At 45.4% G+C, this 18,362-nt stretch overlaps 1 protein-coding gene across 3 annotated transcripts in view; it reads left to right on the top strand.

Annotated features, from left to right (window-relative positions):
- CDK5RAP2 (CDK5 regulatory subunit associated protein 2) overlaps positions 1-18,362 on the top strand; it is a 194,642-nt gene that overhangs the window by 170,581 nt on the left and 5,699 nt on the right. For all 3 annotated transcript variants that reach the window (XM_033237639.1, XM_033237638.1, XM_033237640.1), the window contains 8 exons: positions 133-249; positions 2,294-2,483; positions 3,513-3,634; positions 4,701-4,937; positions 8,048-8,125; positions 9,090-9,355; positions 11,423-11,566; positions 17,972-18,098. In XM_033237639.1, the coding sequence (XP_033093530.1) occupies positions 133-249; positions 2,294-2,483; positions 3,513-3,634; positions 4,701-4,937; positions 8,048-8,125; positions 9,090-9,355; positions 11,423-11,566; positions 17,972-18,098 (1,281 nt within the window). The remainder of the gene's footprint in view (positions 1-132; positions 250-2,293; positions 2,484-3,512; positions 3,635-4,700; positions 4,938-8,047; positions 8,126-9,089; positions 9,356-11,422; positions 11,567-17,971; positions 18,099-18,362) is intronic.

An 18,362-nucleotide genomic window follows, 5' to 3' on the forward strand; every position in this document is an offset into this window, starting at 1 on the left:
CTTACATAGTTAACAGGAGGGATTTTCATTGTATGTTGTGCTAACTCTTTGTTTAAAACTGTTTTCTAGAAAGTTCCATCTATACTGATCTGGAGACTGTTTATAAATCAGTCTTTATGTGTGTTTTTATAGGTTCTACAAACATTTTTGCTTCTGGTTCAGAGCTTCATAGTTCTCTAACATCAGAAATTCATTTCTTGAGGAAGCAGAACCAGGCCCTCAATGCAATGCTCATTAAAGCATCCAGAGGTAAGAATTAAAGGAGTCACTGGAAGCCTGGAACGCCAAAGCCTTCTGTGTCATGGAAAGAATGCAGGCATTGAAGTCTGACCAACCTAAGTATGAATCCCGTGGTTCTGTGATGGCTTTGCACCATTTAATTGTCACAGCAGCCCTGTGAGGTGTTTCTGTTTTATAGCTGAGAATACTGGAATCAGAGAGGTTCAGGAATACCTCATAGGGCTGTTGTGACAACTGAACGGTGTAAAGCTCTCAGCACAGTGTCTCTAGTAGGGACTCAGTAAATGTTATTTTATTTGCTTGTCACTCATCCCCCCTCTAGCCATGTGTCTCTCATCCTAGTTCACAGTGGAAGAAAGAAGGGCTGGAAATATAATACTGCCAAAATCTCAACTAGTGATTTCCTACTATCAGCAAAGTTTATCCCGTATTTCTTATAAAGATCCCTTCTCTTAATTCCTTCTATTTGAGCTTGGCTCCCAAAGAGCTTTCACTTACATTATCTTTCACTACCAAAAACAATTCTGGGAGAGGTATCATTAGCCCTATTTGACAGGTGAGAAACTGAGGCCTAGGGAATTGCCCAGCCTGTGGTCACAGAGCTAGAAGGTGGTAGAGCTAGACCTTGGGCCAGCTTATTCCACTTTTCCTAAAAGGATATTGATGCTCCTTTTGGCTTAAGAGATGAAATTGGGGCCTCTGTCAGTCATTCATTCACTTAGCAAACATTTCCTATCTCCTGTTCTACTTCAGAGCTATGTAGACTCTGATACAGAAATGGATGAGATTTCATCCCTTCCCTCAGGGGGCTCATAGTCTGATGGGAGAGGCAGCCAGACAATCTTGGAAGGCCAGCGTGAACCTCAGCCTCGATAAAGTCAGGCTCTGGGAACTGCAGGACCCTGGAGAAGGCATCCTGACTCGGGAAAAGCTTGCCTTCAAGAACAGAGGATGAGGAGGGCTTAGTGAAGGTGCTGAAGATTGAGAGGAGCCAGGGCCTTTTAAATGGAAGAAAGAGAGCAGACAGAGGCCCAGGGGTTAGCGATGAGGAGTCTAGGCCATTCAGGAAGGGTAGGCAGCATGATGTGTCTGGCCCTCCAGGGAGGAGGTGAATGCTTGCTTAGAAATTATCTTGTGGTTAAGAATGGAGTCAGAAAACCTGAGTCTGAATTCTGGCTCTGCCACCTACTGGCCATGTGACCTTAGGGAAGTTTCTTATCTGGAAAATGGAGAATAATAGTGCCTGCCTCGGAAGTCGGCCCTGGAGATTAAATAGGGCGATGCGTGTGAAGGCCTTAATGTCACATCCGCACAGGTAGTGCTGGTGCAGGTCAGCTGTTACCACCACCAGCACTGCTGGCAACTCATCTTTATGGAGCTTCCAGCCCCCAGAGTGCTCCTGACTCCCTGTGGTAAACCCTTTATAGATGGGAGCTCAGTGAATCCACACAATAACACATGTAAGGAAACAGGCGTAGAGAAGTGAAGGGCCTCCTCACTCAAGCTTATGAAGTCAGTAAATGGAGGACCTGCTCTTGAATATGGCCTCTCTGCCTCCAGCCCCCTGCTTTTGACCACTGTGTCTCTTGTGCCTCTGGGTATATTTTATTCCTCAGGAGAGGTGCTGTCCTCAGCCTGAGGAGTGAATGGGCCTCAAGGTGCCATCTGCACAGCCCTGCTGGCCTTCTGGTGTTAGGCTGGTAGAAGGCCTGCGGCCAGGCCAGCACCCATTCTCAGAGTTCTGGGTCCTGCATTTTCCTCTATACTTTCTACCCGCTGTTTGCTCTGTGAAGGCAAAGTAACTAGGTTTGCATGGCCTGTTCCTTAATAGAAAATTAAACAGGCCCATTTTATCCCAGTGACGTTTAATCTGCAGCCTTGATGTTGACAAATTTTTATCTGCCCAAAGTGTGTTAGATAATTGGAATGCCAAAATCATAAATGCCAGATCGAATCTCATTCTTTTTTGTATTCTTGAAGTGCTGTATTTATATAATAAGGTTGGAAAAAACAAATGGTGGCCCTTCTCAGTGGCGCCTTTTTGTGTTTGCAGATAAACAGAAGGAGAATGACAAATTACGAGAGTCCCTCTCCAGGAAGACCGCGAGCCTGGAGCACCTTCAGCGGGAGTATGCCAGTGTGAAGGAAGAAAATGAAAGGCTGCAGAAGGAAGGCAGCGAGAAGGAGAGACACAACCAGCAGCTGATCCAGGAGGTCCGCCACAGTGGCCAGGAGCTGAGCAGGTAGTAGCTGTGCTTCCCCGGTGACCTGCTGGCCGTACCACACATCCCGGCACTGGGCTGCAGTCGTGGAATCAGCATGCAGGCCTCTGCCTTAGTGCACAGTGGCAGGCAGTAGACACAAACACATCATACGTCTGGTGGGGCTGCAATATATAGGGAAAGATCCTGTAAGGAGGAGAGGGCTTGGCAGTGGGTTGCTGTTTTCTGTCGAGGGTGAATCAGGAAAGGCCTTTGTGAAAAGATGCCATTTGCTCAGAGAGCTGAATGCAGTGAGGAGAGGAGTGCTGCAGCTGCCTGGGAAAGATCATTTCAGGCAGAACAGGCACAGGCCCTGAGGCAGAGTGGCTTAGGCCTGTGCCTGGCAGAGCAAGGCAGTGTGTCCGGAGAGGGGGCTAGCAGGATGCCAAATCACATCGGGCTGCAGAGTCAGTGTGAGGACTTTGGGTTTACTCTGAGTGGCGTGGGAAGCCACTGGGAGATTCTGAGCAGAGGAGTGACATGGATCTGCCGTCGATTTTAAAAGGATCCCACCAATGGTCCTTTTGCCGTTTCCCTCTTTGAGTCTGTCTGGTTCCACATTTCACTTGTTCCTGTCGGCACACGTGAATGCCCCACTCTTTCAGTTACCGTCATCACCAAGGGTGGTGCAGTGAGGTAGCACCACCCAAAGATCTTCGTCTTTGCCGCCAAATAGTCCTGGGTCTAAGTCTGGCTCCCCTCCCGAGCTGTGCATCCCTGGGTAGGAAACAGCCCTTTTGAGTTTCATTTCCTCATATCTCTGAACTGAGGATTAGAGAGCACCGACCGTTTAGGGTATCTGTGAAGATTACATGAGATCACGTATGTAAGGGGCTGGACACGGGGAGCGCTTGGAAATTGCAGCTGTGACTGGAATTCTTAACCAGGCTTGTCACTTCTTGGTCCACACTCTTGTGACTGAGGGTGGAATTGGCCTGCTCTGTGGGGTCCGAATAAGTTACCCTATGGTAAAATTAACCTGTCCTTCTCATGCCTGTGGGGCCTTCTTAGGGTGCAGGAGGAGGTGAAGTTGAGGCAGCAGCTGCTCTCACAGAATGACAAGCTCTTGCAGTCCCTCCGGGTGGAGCTGAAGGCGTATGAGAAGCTGGATGAAGAGCACAGGAGACTGAGAGGTACCGGGGGGGCTGTGGTCCGAGGCCCTTCTCACGTTGAGGCTACTGTGCTTTGGGCTGTAAACCCACCCGACCGCCGGCTGTAGGCGCAGGAGGGTAGAGCTCAGCCCTCTCCTCTCTGGCCTCGTGGGTAGAATGGATGGGTGTTGAAGCTAGCGCTTTGACCCACTCTTCTTTTGAAGGAACAGCAGGAAACATAGAAGGACTGAGGCTCAGCACCCAGGCCAGCCACGGTCTGGGTTCCCACTCCCTTGTTCCCAGCTATTTGACCCTCAGCAGGCCACTTCACCCTTTTGAGCCCATACATGCCTCTGTAAAACATGCCTCTCAGCACCTGTTGTGTGGAGAATTGTGTTGAAAATTGAATGAGACCATTTATTAAAAGCATCCTAGCATGATACCTGACACATAGTAGGCACTCAGGAAATGACTTTTATTATCGTCCTGCTAGTGTGTGTTACTTTTTGCCCATTAATTCAGCAAACATTTGTGGACACCTCTCATGTGCTGGGCATTGCTCTGGGGATGGTTGTTGGCCTCAGTGCTCTCTGCTAATGTTTCAGAATCAATTTTGAGGTGTGGTGAGGTGTTTGTTTGTTTGTTTTTTAACTAATTTTCCAGATGGTTTCTCTCTATTGAAAGTTGATCTAGAAAGGGGTCATCTCACAGCTTTTATTTTCTTCTCAACTTGCTTTTCTTATTCTTGCTGTTGTGTCTTTTTAATATACTGTGGCTCTTAAAATCATCCCCTTTCATTCTATAATTCTAGCCCAAATAGATTTTATTACTACTAGACATAATTTCGGGGTTTGGTGTGCAATTTGCTAGGCTTTTATGGCCAGAAGCGAAAATTAATTTCCAGCTCTTATTTAGCCTGTGGAATAGCAGCAATTAAGTCTGCCAATATTTTTGTTTCTAAAGTCAAGTTGTTATTTTAAACTGTACCTCGTTCTTAGGAAGAGGGAGGGCGATGGTGGTGGCGGGTGTGAAACGCGATTGAGTTCCTTCAATGGCTGACCCTTTGGTTGTGGAGGATGTCAGGGCTTCTCTTTGCACATGTCCGCAGAGGCGTCGGGAGAAGGCTGGAAGGGGCAGGATCCTTTCAGGGACCTGCACAGCCTCCTAATGGCGATCCAGGCTCTGCGGTTGCAACTAGAAAGGAGCATTGAAACCAGCAGCACTCTGCAGAGCAGCCTCGAGGAACAGCTGGCAAGAGGGGCAGAGAAGGCACAGGAAGGAGCCCTCACTCTGGCCATCCAAGCCCTGTCCATCCCTGAGGTGCCCCTTCAGCCTGACAAACACGGTACTGCCCCTGCCTCTCCCCACTTGCTGAGAATGCAGCTCTGAGCATCTGTGTGTGACATGTGAACTTCTGAATGATGCCTTTGCCCCACAGAGGTGTCTTTCTATTGATAGCTGACACGCTGTACCCTGGGAGCCAGGGGACCTGACTGCTAATTAATTAGACGTCACCTTTGGCAAAATGGCGTAATCTCCATCTGAGGCCTCTTGATTGTCAGGGAAGTGGAATTTGGACTTCCAGACACCCTCAGTGCCTCTGGCCTTGCTCCCTCCTATCCATTTAGTCTTGCCTACATCACTTCCATGCTGAAATTTCTTTTAGTTTCTCTTACTGCCTTTAGAAGGGAACCTAGACATCTTAATCTGGCTTTCAGTGTCTTTCAGGATCTGAAAATCATCCTGATAGGTTTAAAAAGTGGATCTGTTTTGCATTTGCTTACAGGTTAATTGCCTAGCCCTGGAGAGGCTATTGGGGGGTACCAGAAAGAGGAGCAGACACCTCTGCCACCTGCCCACCACAGGGTGTGGAGCAAACCGGTAAATGGTTAGACTCCAAGCAGTCAGGCAGCCTGTCCTCTTTGCTCTAGAGATGAAAAACAAAGGCCCAGAGAGTGGATGGGGCTTGCCCAAAGTGGTATAGCAATTAGGCAGCAGAGCTGGAACTAGAAACCATTTCCAGCTTTGACTCTAGGGCTGTTCCTAAACCCAGTGGACCCTCTGGAGCCTTGGGTATCCTGGGATTATCATCCTGACACCCATGGGGTAAATGTGTGTATCCAGTGGGATGAGGAATGCCAGCATGCTTTAAAAGCAGGTATTGTACTAAAGTTTGCACTTAACTTTTACTTGGATACCTCTAGTTAAAAAAATAAAAATAAATCTCTTAAGGAGTACCAAGTCAGTCTGCCTTAGAACTCGTAATGATCAGTTCATTGATTTCTCATTGACAAGGATCTTAAAATTTAACCAAAAAGATGATGTAATAATATGAAAAAAGTGAACAGAGAAAAAAAGTTTGATTCTATACATTGATCATTTTTTAAAATTTGCATATTTCTCTTTATTTATTAAATATCGGCATGAATTTATATTTTTCAAATTGGTTTTTGTGTCATTCTGTGTCCTTTCTTTGTTTTTGTCCAATATTACATCATCCATGTTCCCTCTGCTTTCACATGGGCTTCGTAATGATTGTTTGCAGGCTATTCTTAGTCACCAATCCATGACCCCGTTGATTATTAAAGTGGTCTCTGATTTAGAGCCATAATAGACATCAATGTTAATATACTTTTTGCTGTTAAACAATATTCTTAGGAGAAAACCCGACCAGGGGAATCTCAGAAGTTTAGAAAGGTGCCATATTTCCACCTTCTAAATGGTCTGTCCATCAGAAGTGTACAAAGGTAGTGGTTTTTGCATGACCTCATCAGCATCGGGCATTAATATTTTTAACATGGGTCTGCACCTGGCCCTTTTTAAGGCTTTGAGGGACTTGTAGGGGTGGGCTAGGGGGGATTGAAGCAGGGAGAAGAGTTCTGTGCTTGGGGTGCCCAGGATGGAGAGTTGGGTAGCCGAAGCAAGGAGGCCATCCAACAGCCTTTACCTGCCTTCGAAATTTGCCAAAAGCAGCCCTCAGCATGCATGGCAAGAGGCACCCAGGAGAGCATTCAGAATTCACAGTGCTACCTCAGCAGAAAAGTTTTCTAATTTCCTTGAGTCAAGATCAGAATTATAGGCAGCAGCATTTCTTCCTTTGCAAAAGACTTCTCAGGTCTGTATTTAAGTGCATCTGTTTTTAGAATTATGTTCTAAAGGCTGATGTCTTTCGCTGAGAGTGATTCCTCTCGGGGCCAGCTCTGTGGAGCTGACCTGGCTTCTTGGCCTCAGGAACTGTAGCACACCCTTAGGTGGTGCTGGAGTGCAGCAGCCCACCGCCCAGTGGTGCAGGAACTCGGATGGGGGGGATCCTAAGCCCTGGGCTTGCTTGCTCTCTGCCACTGACATGCTGGGTTATGCTGGACAGATCATTTTCTATCTCTGCCACTTGGTTTCCTCGTCCATGAAATCTGAATTACAATGTGTTCTGCCCACTGAGCTATTGAGTCCAATAGCTTTTCATATGTGAAAGTGCTTTCCAAATTATTACGTGTTGCACAGGTCGTCTGTACATCATCTATTGATTTTGCCTCCTTACAGTGTTGCAAATACATCACCCCCCAGATCCTATTGTGGGTTACTCTCATCTCTGGCTTAGATTAGTGTGGCAGCCTCCAGACAGAAAAAAAACTCCTCCAGTACAAAATACAGACCTCAGCTTGACATTGCCTTGCCCAAAGCCCTTGAGTGGGCCCCTCAGTCCTCTTGGTTCTGGCCTTGCATCCTACTTTGTCCTTCCCTGCCCCCTGGGCCTTGGGTCTATGAACTGCTTATTTCTCCCTGAGCAATTATTCCACTCTTTGTCCCACTGTCTGCCTCTCATCTGCCCATTGTGCTGCCTGGCATTTCTTTCCCTCCTTCTTACCACAGGTCAGTCACAGTCAGTCTTAAAATGGTGAAACCCCGTCTCTACTAAAAATACAAAAACTAGCCAGGCAAGGTGGCGGGCGCCTGTAGTCCCAGCTACTCGGGAGGCTGAGGCAGGAGAATGGCGTGAACCTGGGAGGTGGAGCTTGCAGTGAGCCAAGATTGTGCCACTGCATTCCAGCCTGGGTGACAGAGCAAGACTCCATCAAAAAACAAAACAAAACAAAACAAAAAACAAAAACCACGTAAGGTTTTAAAACAGGTGTTAGCCTTTGGGAAGCCAAGTTGGGGATAGTGCCCTCACCTGAGCCTCAGCAGCCTGTGTTTTCAATCACACTAAAATAAAATTGCTTGTTTACTTTTCTGCTGGGAGTTTTTCTAGGGAATGGACTGGGCCTGGTCACTCTGTCTCCCTGATGTCCCACACAGGTGGGCCTGGCAGGACAGAGGCCCAGTGAAGATTTGAAGGAATGCTTGTTTGTGTGTATGAATTAGTGAATGTGAGGGGCTTGACTGTATTCTCATTCAGTTCTCTCTTGAATGCTGACATCAGTGAAACTAACAGTTCTCGTGTTTTGCATTTTGTAGATGGTGACAAATATCCCATGGAAAGTGATAATTCATTTGATCTGTTTGATTCCTCCCAGGCAGTGACACCAAAATCAGGTACAAAGCTGAAGTCTGGGTAACTGTGGCAGCATTGGATATGACAGTAAGACTTTTTAAATTGCAGAAAAGGGGGTCCCTGGTCCCAACTCAGGAGGGTATTTGGCAAGGATTTGGGATTTCAAGTTCTCAGCATCTCCAGCTGGTGATATCCTCCTTCAAGCCAGTTAATCTACTGCTAGGTGTTACCAAGCTTAGAACATCATTGGGTCCCTGTTGCCTTAGATTAAAATTGTGACCACCTTTGTGAGGCTTTCAAGGCCGCCCAGGATCCAGCTTCAGTGGGCCCGTCCAGCCTTATCCCTTACCCTGGTGTAGCCACACAGGGGTCACCATCCTGCAGACAGGCCCACACTTTCCTCTCACTGTGACTTTTAGATCCCCTTTGTTCCACTCTTTGCCAGTAAAAGTCCCATTTCCTCAAGACTCATCATGAATGCACATTTCTCTGTGACATGGCTTTGCTGCTGTCCCTGGTCAGAATGACTCATCATTAGTGTAATTCTTGCTTCTTGCTCAGTCCAGCTCAAATGCTGCTCCATCTCAGAAGCCTTCCCTGTTCTCTCCCTCCCTGCACAGATAATTGTTTTTCCTGGCTCTGGCCCTTCATCACTTTGCTGTTGCACCTTCCACAGTGTCTGTATTCTGATCAGACTGTGGGCTACTGGAATGCAGGCACCAGCTTGAGTTATCCTTGTGAATCTGGGGTCTTCTGCCGAGTGGGTGGTTGATAAGTGTTGGTTGAGTTGACTTGAGCCTATCCTACAAGAAGACTCGTAAGCCCAGTGTGGGGTAATATATAGAGGTCCAGGAGCCATGCCTCTTTTCCCCACTGGGCTTGTGTTGGGTGGCATTTGGGCACGAGGGCCTCTCCTAGCTCTCCTAGCTAGCTTCAACATCATAAGCGCCTTGAACGCAGAGTGTTACCTGAAACAGATTTTACATCCTACCTCTCATTTTACAGTTTCAGAGACTCCTCCACTCTCTGGGAATGACACGGACTCCCTCTCCTGTGACAGTGGCAGCTCGGCAACTAGCACTCCGTGTGTGTCCCGCCTGGTCGCTGGCCACCGCCTGTGGGCCAGCAAGAATGGCCGCCACGTCCTGGGCCTGATTGAGGACTATGAGGCCCTGCTCAAACAGATCGGCCAGGGACAGAGGCTCCTTGCCGAAATGGACATTCAAACCCAAGAGGCTCCCAGCTCCACAAGTCAAGAGCTGGGAGCAAAGGTAACCTGACCACAGAGCTGGAAGGCACAAGCTGCTCCCTGGGAGTGTCCGTGGAAGGGGTAGGGGAGTCAGAGGGCGCAGTTTTCCTCAGTAAGACCCTGAGAAGAGGGACTAGGAAGTGTGGCCCCAGAGAGCTCAGAGGTCAGGTCCAGTGTGGGGGACTGTTGGTGGTGGCTGTGCTTGGTGGGGTTCATGCCCTGTATTCCTGCAGTTACTTCATGGGCTCTGCTGTCTTGCTCCCATGACGGCCTCTGTACATCTGGTCTCTCATCCATTCTTCTCTCCATCTGCACCCTGGTGTGTCTGTCCACTCATCTGCCCATCCACCTGGCTGTCACCCATTATGAAGTGGAATTACTAGTTCAAAGGTTGTGAACTTTCTAGGGCTCTTGATGATAACTGTTGCTGCATTACTTTCCAAAACAGTTGTGTCTCTGTTCATGAACGTTTGTCTCACTACATTTTTGTCTTTGTTGAGGTTTTGTTTTGTTGTTGTTGTTGTGTTTTTTTTATTTTGAGACAGGATCTAGCTCTGTCACCCAGGCTGGAGTGCAGTGGCATGATCATGGCTCACTGTAGCCTCAACCCCACCTCCTAGGGTCAAGCAATCCTCCTGCCTCAGCCTCGCAAGTAGCTATGACCACAGGCATGTGCCATCACACCTGGCTATTTTTTTTATTTTTATTTTTTAGAGACAGGGTCTCACTATGTTGCCCAGGCTGGCCTTGATCTCCTGGGCTCAAACGATCCTCCCACCCTGGCCTCCTAAAGGGTTGGGATTATGGGTGTCAGCTATCATGCCTGAGTATGTCAGCATATATATGTATTTTTTTTTTTTTTTTAAGATGGAGTCTCATTCTGTTGCTCAGGCTAGAGTTCAATGGTGTGATCTTGGCTCACTGCAGCCTCCTCCTCTTGGGTTCAAGTGATTCTCCTCCCTCAGCCTCTTTAGTAGCTGGGATTACAGGCACCTGCCACCATGCCCGGCTAATTGTTGTATTTTTAGTACAGATCGGGTTTCACCATGCTGGCCAGGCTGGTCTTGAACTCCTGACTTCAGGTGATCCAACTGCCTCGGCCTCCCAAAGTGCTGGGATAAAGGTGTGAGCCACCGTGCCCAGCCCAGGTATTTTTATTTATAATGACTTTTTTGTACTTTATTATCTAAAAAGGGTGTGTCTTTTCTCTCTTTTTTGTTTTTGAGACAGGGTCTCGCTGTGTTGTCCAGGCTGGGGTATGTGGCATGATTGTGGCACACTGCAGCCTTGACCTCCTAAGCTTAAACAATCCTCCCATCCCAGCTTCCTGAGTAGCCAGGACTACAGGTGTACACTGCCACACCTAGCTAATTTTTTATTTTTTGTAGAGATAGGGGTCTCACCATGTTGCCTAGGGTGGTCTCGAATTTCTGGGCTTAAGCAGTCTTTCCACGTTGGCCTCCCAAAGTGTTAGGATTATAGGCATGAACCACTGTGCCTGACCTCATTCTATTTTTGTATTTATTTTATTACTTATAAAAACAAGTGCTTTTTTCATTTCTTCTTCTTTTTTTGTATTTCCCCTTTTCTGAGTCACATACATAATTTTCTTAAGCCCTTGATACCTCCCAATTTGAGTTTGCTCTGACAGCAGTATAAGGCCCTGATATCATATTCACTACAGCAGGGCCATTTAACAGGAACCAGTAAAGACAAAACCATGTATTGCTTGCTGTTGGTGTCATTTTCTCTGGGCGGGTCTCTGTGGGCCGCCAAACAGTGAGAATGGCCCTCCCACAGACCCTGTACTTGGAGTAGTAACTGTAGTTAATGCTGGTGGTTATTAACCATGGTGGTTATTAATCATGGTTATTGATCGGGCTAAAATCACCCCTGAAATTCTCTCATAATCTACAATTCACCAGTCTTTAAGAACAATAAATTGGTGTTATGTGTACCAGGCTTTCTTTCGCTCAGCATGTGAAACAGAGGCCCTACAGTCTGGAGATTTATGCTGCACGTTAAGGCTTGCTTGTCCAAAATCTTTTTCAAGACTGCACATAACAGCCTTCATATCCCCCCTGTGTAGGGTCCACCCCCAGCACCACTGAGCAAGTTTGTGAGCAGTGTGAGCACAGCCAAGCTGACCCTGGAAGAGGCCTACGGGCGGCTGAAGCTTCTCTGGAGAGTCTCAGTCCCCGAAGATGGCCAGTGCCCCCTTCACTGTGAGCAGGTAGGTGGTGACACATGATTCAGAGGCTCAGTGATGCCACTGGGGCCTGTGTCTCAGTTTCCTCCATACCAAGCAGGGGCCCACAGCAGATGTGCCCACCATTTGGGTATGTAGCAGGGAGGAGATGGCCCTGTTTGCTATGGCTTCACTGTGTTCTTACTTGATCCGTCCCACACTCCTGTAGCCCGGCTCTGAACATATCTTTGTTGAGTAGAATCCTGTCTGCATTCTACACATGAGGAAACCAGGACTCAGGGAGCTGAGGCACTTAGTCAAGGTTAGAGCTTGTTTGAAAGCATAAATATTGGAACCCAGTGTTTATTCTTTTATTTTATAGGCTTTAAGTCCCAGTTTGTCCTCATGGACTAGCCCATTCTTTTCTACTCATCATCCCTTTTAGTTTAGGTGCCTTTCTCTGGCTCTTCTGATTCCTGTCGACAGCTTTCATCATCATATTTGAGTGGACCTTGTTCAAAATCTGTTTTAACTACTTAGGAATGACAGGCTCCAAACCAGGAGTCAGGCAGAGTAGAAGCCGTCCTCTGATTTCTGTGTGTGGGATACATGTGGTATCATGACAAGGTGAATGCGCCCACTCTGGCTACTCAGAGACACCTCCCTGAAAGAAGGGACATGCAGGTTAAGGAAGAGTTAGAACTCTCTGCTTGGTGGCGTGATAGATATTTCCACCTTTGTTTATCTGACCTATCCGTTCTTGCCAAAGGCCAGCAGGAAGGCAAAAGGGAAATTTACATTTCTTTTTGTCCTTATCTCATTTAGTTAAACCCCCTTTTGACAGCTCTCAGGTCTCTCAAACATGACCAGGAAGTAGCTGGGGGGCAGCTCTCTCTGGTCTGAAGGTTCTAATGAGCCTGTCCTAAGATTTTCCTTTTGGGATCCTGGGGACTAAGTTTGGATACACTAAGCTCAGGAAAATTAATAACTTTTCATTCCACAGAAAAATCTTTTTTTTGCCCATGTTTAGCTGGTGGCATATCAGGTGGGAGACAGAGTATGAGGGAGGAAGGCTGAGACTCACTGGGGTCCAGTCCCACATTGGTCTTTCCCTTCTTCTAATCCACCAAGTCCTGTTCCATCTTAGGCTTAGGTGACACAGATGGCCTGACTGCCTGGAGTGTCCCATGTCCTGCTTCTGGTTGGCTCCTTCTCACCTTTCAAATCTTAGCTTAAATATTACCCCAGAGTCAGAGAGGGCTCCCTGAGTCCTTCATCATAGAGTCCTCTTCTGTTTCATCATAGTTGTAATTGTATACTTGTTTAATGTCTGTCTTCCTCTATTTTCCTTCAGAGGACAGTGTCTATTTTATTTATAGTTTTTGAATGAACCAGTGATTTTTTTCTATACACCCAAAGTAGTACCTGCCTCATGATTTTAACATAAACATGTCTGAACTAAACAGTTGACACTTAATGCAATGTTTTTGTCCTTAGCACATTGTAGTAACTGTTATATAGACAGAATACAGCTCATACACATATATAAAAAATATATTTTTATATATACACACACACAAATTATAGCCACGTTGATTCTTCCCTACTTGCAAATCGTTCCAAGAGGGGTTGGTGCTCCTGAGTACCCCTTTCCTTCCAAAGGTTTCTTGAGTAATTGATTATGCTCACTTTGATGTTATGGAATTGTGGTGCCAGAAAAAGGACCTTGGAGATGCTCCAGTGTGGTTGCTGGGGTACAGACCCCTATGTGGTGTTAAATTGCCTCTAGCCACTTTTCTGTCACTGCTGTGTTTTATACCATGCCTTTGCTTGGTGTGAAATGTGTGTAATGCTGATTTCCATTTCCAAGTTTTCACCAGCAACCCGGGGGCTTTTGAACTACCTGGTTTTCTCTTGAGTGTTATTAATTGCCTTTTACATTTAGTATACCATCCCATGCAGTCTGGACTGCTCTGGAAAGTGTGTATCATGTGCACCAGCTGTGTGGAGGGATACAAATGTACACACATACTTGTTTATAATAATTTTTTTAAATGGAGGATAAACAATAACAAACCAGGCTACATATAGTAGTGGGAGGGGAGAGATTAGAGTAACAGATAGAAGGTAAATTTCTCTGAATAGACCGTTTTGTAGATTTGACTTTGCAACTATATAAATGCATTACATAATTATAAAAAAATCGAAATGAGAAAATTTCTAAAAATTCTTGGCAAGATGAAACAAACCTTACTGTACACGGCAACGCAGGCATAACAACACAAAAAGGAAGCATTTCAATGACTAACACATAGTACTTGGACCACACATTTCTAGTAGAAATATTCTAAGGGCAAGAAGAAAATTTAAGCTCTTGTTAATGGTTAATATGACATTGTTAGTAATAATATTGATATTGATATTCTGAATTATTATATTTCTATTATAAGATAAAACAAATAACTTAATTTTATTGGGAACTGATTTTTTACTGTAAGGAAAAAGATATGAAATCAAAGAAAAACCCTGTAATCCTAAATTTGAATAGCACATATCATTATGAACTTGTGATGTATTATCATCCATTAAAAGAATTTTATGAACTTTCTCAACATACAAGTCTCTAGAAACAATGTCTGTTCTAGCACCAGTGAGCACCCTTGATGCCCAAATTATGGTTTCTAGATACCTTTGCCCACTAAAGGGAACTAGGGTTCCTTGGAGAAATGGCTTGCTGCTAGGTCTGGGGCAGGAGATGTATAGTATGAGCCTAGAACATATTTCATCCTAGTAAGAAAGGATCCAGCATGGGGAAAGAGGGAGAGAACCCCATGGATTTACAGTGGTCCCCATAAGCGTGGGCCCTGGACCTGCAGCATCTGCATCACCTGGAAACTTGTCAAAAATTCACCTTCTCAGGCCTCACACCAAACCTACTGAATCAGTAACTCTGAGAGTGCACCCCAGCAGTCTGATTTTATAGCCCTCTAGATAGGTTTGAGAACCACTGGATTTAAAGAAACTCAAGAGATAATCAAATGCAAAACATGGATCTTGTTTGCATCCTGAATTGAACTAATTGTTTAGAAAAAGAAAATTATGAAGCAATCAGGGAAATGTGTTCACTGACTGGATGTGGTGATACTAAGGAATTACTGCCTTTTTTTAGAGGTGTCATAATGATACCGTGTTGGTTTTTTTTTGTTTGTTTGTTTTTAAAGAATCTTTTTGTGGCCGGGGTGGTGGCTCATGCCTGGAATCCCAGCACTTTCAGAGGCCAAGGTGGGAGGATCACCTGAGGCCAGAAGTTCTAGAGCAGCCTGAACAACATAGTAAGATGCTCTCTGTTTAAAACAAACAAACAAAAAAAAACCAAATCTTCTAGAGAGATATAGTAAAATACTTTATAGATGATACGACTGGCTTCTAGGGTTGGTTCCAGAATCATCTTGGGGAGAGGATGGGCAGGAATGTAGTAGAGATAAGTATGGCCATGAATTGATCATTGTTGAAGCTGGATGGGCACTTGGGCATTCATTATTCACTTCTTTCTGCTTTTGTAAATGTTTGAGATTTTTTCACCATAAAAAGAAAACAAGCAAAAATTTCTGTCCCCGGAGTCAGGTGGAACACTGACGAGGAAGCCTGAGGCTTCCTGGGAGGGAGTGGCTTCAGCGCTGCAGCTCTGTGGCCCTCGGGAAGGGTGTTCTGGTGACCTCCTGCAGCACCAGGCATGCTGCTCACACCCAGCGTCTCATCTGATTCCTTGCGGAAACCTTGAGGGAGTTAGCTATGATTCTTCCCCTTTTCCAGAGGTAGGAATGGAAACTCCCAAGAGGTTAAGTGACTTGCTTCAGCATCTTATAGTTGGGAGTGGTGGAGTTGTACTTTGAGCCCCTGCTGTTGCTACCATGGAATATTCATCCTATAAAAATGAAGATTTGAATCCAGGAAACAACAGACATGTAAACAATTAAAATTCCCTGTTTTAAGTACTGGATAGAATATATACAGGGTGTTAGGAGAGCACCAGTGAAAATTAACCCACCGTGAGTGGGTAAATGGTGTCACAGCACCTACTCTGCACCAGACACTGGTGGTTAGAGGGAGGAGATGAGCGTGTAGTAAGTACAGGAAGCAAACAAGTAAAGGCCCAGTCACTCCAGTGTGCCATGAGCGGTGATGGGGAGACACTGAGCCCCGGCGCACCCAGAGGAGCAGTAGCCAGCCTAAAAGAAGTGCCAGGTCAACCTCCTGGAAGAGGCGAAACCTGAGCTGACTTTAGAACGAGGAGTGGGTCAACCAGGCCGAGTCTGAAATGATCATTCCCGCTGTCTTCCATTATCTCATTTGAGTCTCACTCTACTGAAATGTGATAGTTGGATCAGGGATGATTATTCCAATTTTACAGATGTGGGACTAAGGTGTTGACTGTAGAGAGACTTTGTTCTGGAATGTGTGGCCTCTGGAGCCATGACCAGAAAATCTTTGTGGGCTCTTAGCCACAAGGAAAAGAATCAAAGCAAACCTAATGTTTAAAATTAGGATCTGTTTGGGAAGAACTGTCGAAGTCCTTGTACCTGACATGACTGGTTAATCTTAAAAGTAGGTTAAGTCAGGGAATCAAAAAATGATACGTACCTTAAACATTTTAGTTTAACTTAAAACAGATAAATGTACATTCATTTGCCATTCTTTTGATGTAGGGCCAGGGCCTTTTCTTTTGAATATGGGTCTGCTGATTGGAGTTTCACATCTTCTTTCTTTCATAAACTGCATCCATAATGTATGTCTGTCACTTCCAATTTCTGTTTCTTTAAGATGAAGAGAAAACTTAGACACTTGCAAAGCAATTTGAATATAGAATTCTTCTAGACTGTGTTCCTCCCACATCTTTTATAGTTGTCTCACCCACACCTAATTTGCCAGAAATGTGTTTTTTAGTGACTTGCTTTTATCAAGTCTTTCCTGAAGCATATGTTAGTTTTCATACAACTGGTTCGCTCTTTTAATACACATATTTCATGGGCTTACTTAATATTTAATTAAATTATGCAATTTGATGACAAGTACAGCTACCATAAACAAGTTTGGGAACAAACTAAAGTGACTCTTCATGAGCTGACAACTCACCATATCTCCTGTTGGAAGCAGAAGTGTTTTGACGTAGCAGAGAGCGGCCTGTGCCAGGGTGCTTTCCTGACAGAAAGGGAGTGTCCTTCCTCCTGTGAGCTGGTTTGGTGGAGACCGGCTGAGAGGGCTCCACCGTGCGTATATTTCACCTCGGAGCACTGGGGACTCTGGTTTTGCCACCCATCCAGAGTTTACTCTGAAAAACCAGAAGAGTTTCTTCTTCTTTTTTTTTTTTTTTTTGAGAGGGAGTCTGGCTCTGCCGCCCAGGCTGGAGTGCAGTGGCCGGATCTCAGCTCACTGCAAGCTCCGCCTCCTGGGTTTACGCCATTCTCCTGCCTCAGCCTCCCGAGTAGCTGGGACTACAGGCGCCCGCCACCTCGCCCGGCTAGTTTTTTGTATTTTTTAGTAGAGACGGGGTTTCACCGTGTTAGCGAGGATGGTCTCGATCTCCTGACCTCGTGATCCACCCGTCTCGGCCTCCCAAAGTGCTGGGATTACAGGCTTGAGCCACCGCGCCCAGCCGGTACCAGAAGAGTTTCTTCTAATGGAGCTTACTTTCCTCATAATACTTTTATATGATATTTTGAAGATTTAAACATTAAAAAAATTTTAAAATCAGCATTATATATAGTTTTTGTAAAAAAAAAAAAACACAATTTGAAATCATATCTCATGGAGAGAATTGCTGTTAACATTTTGATGACATCTCAATATACACATCTATGGATGTGGGCGTTTATGTTCAGTTTTGTGGAACAGGAATGCCTTGTATACAGGGCGTTTTGTTCTGGGCTCTTTTGTCACTAACTGTGATCATTTTTTGATATCAATATATAGAGCTCTACAACATTGTTTTTAATAGTTGTAAAACTATTGTATTATATGTAAGTACCATAATTTATCCAGATCTATACTGAAATCAAGTTATTTTTTCCTACCATGAACAATGCTGAGACGAACATCCTTGTACATAGGCGTCTTCTTGTGCTTATGTTATTCCTTGGGGGAAATGCCAACGTGTAGAATTGCTGGAGCAAAGAGTTAAGCGCATCTCAGTTTGGGAGATCTTGCCAGGGCGTTCTCACTGGGCCATGCCATCCCGCACTTCCACCAGAGGCCACGAGGTGCTTTCCCTTTACCCTCAATGGGTTTTGTCCAATGTTGCCTTTTCCCGGTTGTCAGGAAAAGCCTTCTAGTATCCATTCAAATATTTTTGCTAGTGAGGTTGAGCATCCTTTTATATGGCTTTGTAATTTTTCCTATGTAACATGACGTTTTATGTTCTTTGTTCATTTTTCTAATTTCTCTTCTCTTTAGATTGGAGAAATGAAGGCAGAGGTCACCAAATTACATAAAAAATTGTTTGAACAAGAAAAGAAGTTGCAAAACACCATGAAGCTTTTGCATCTGAGCAAGCGCCAGGAAAAAGTCATCTTTGATCAATGTGAGTGAGTGTGTGGGTGGCCGCTATGCCTGACCACTTCCTGCCTCCAAGGGCTCCCAGTTCTGCGCTGGATTACCCACTTTGGAGCCCAGATTGTAATCATGCCTCCTATCTGTGGGCTTCTTTTCATACTCCATCCTTTCTGACTCACATAGACAAATGTATTCACTTAACACACCTTTGTAGAGCAGCCCCTTGGTGTCAGGGACTGTCGTCTCACTGGGAGGCAGTCGTGTGGCATGTCAGTGATGCACACATGCAGAG

The sequence above is a fragment of the Trachypithecus francoisi genome, unplaced genomic scaffold (genome assembly GCF_009764315.1).
Source record: "Trachypithecus francoisi isolate TF-2019V2 unplaced genomic scaffold, Tfra_2.0 Lachesis_group16, whole genome shotgun sequence".
In the NCBI taxonomy this organism is placed as follows: Eukaryota; Metazoa; Chordata; class Mammalia; order Primates; family Cercopithecidae; genus Trachypithecus; species Trachypithecus francoisi.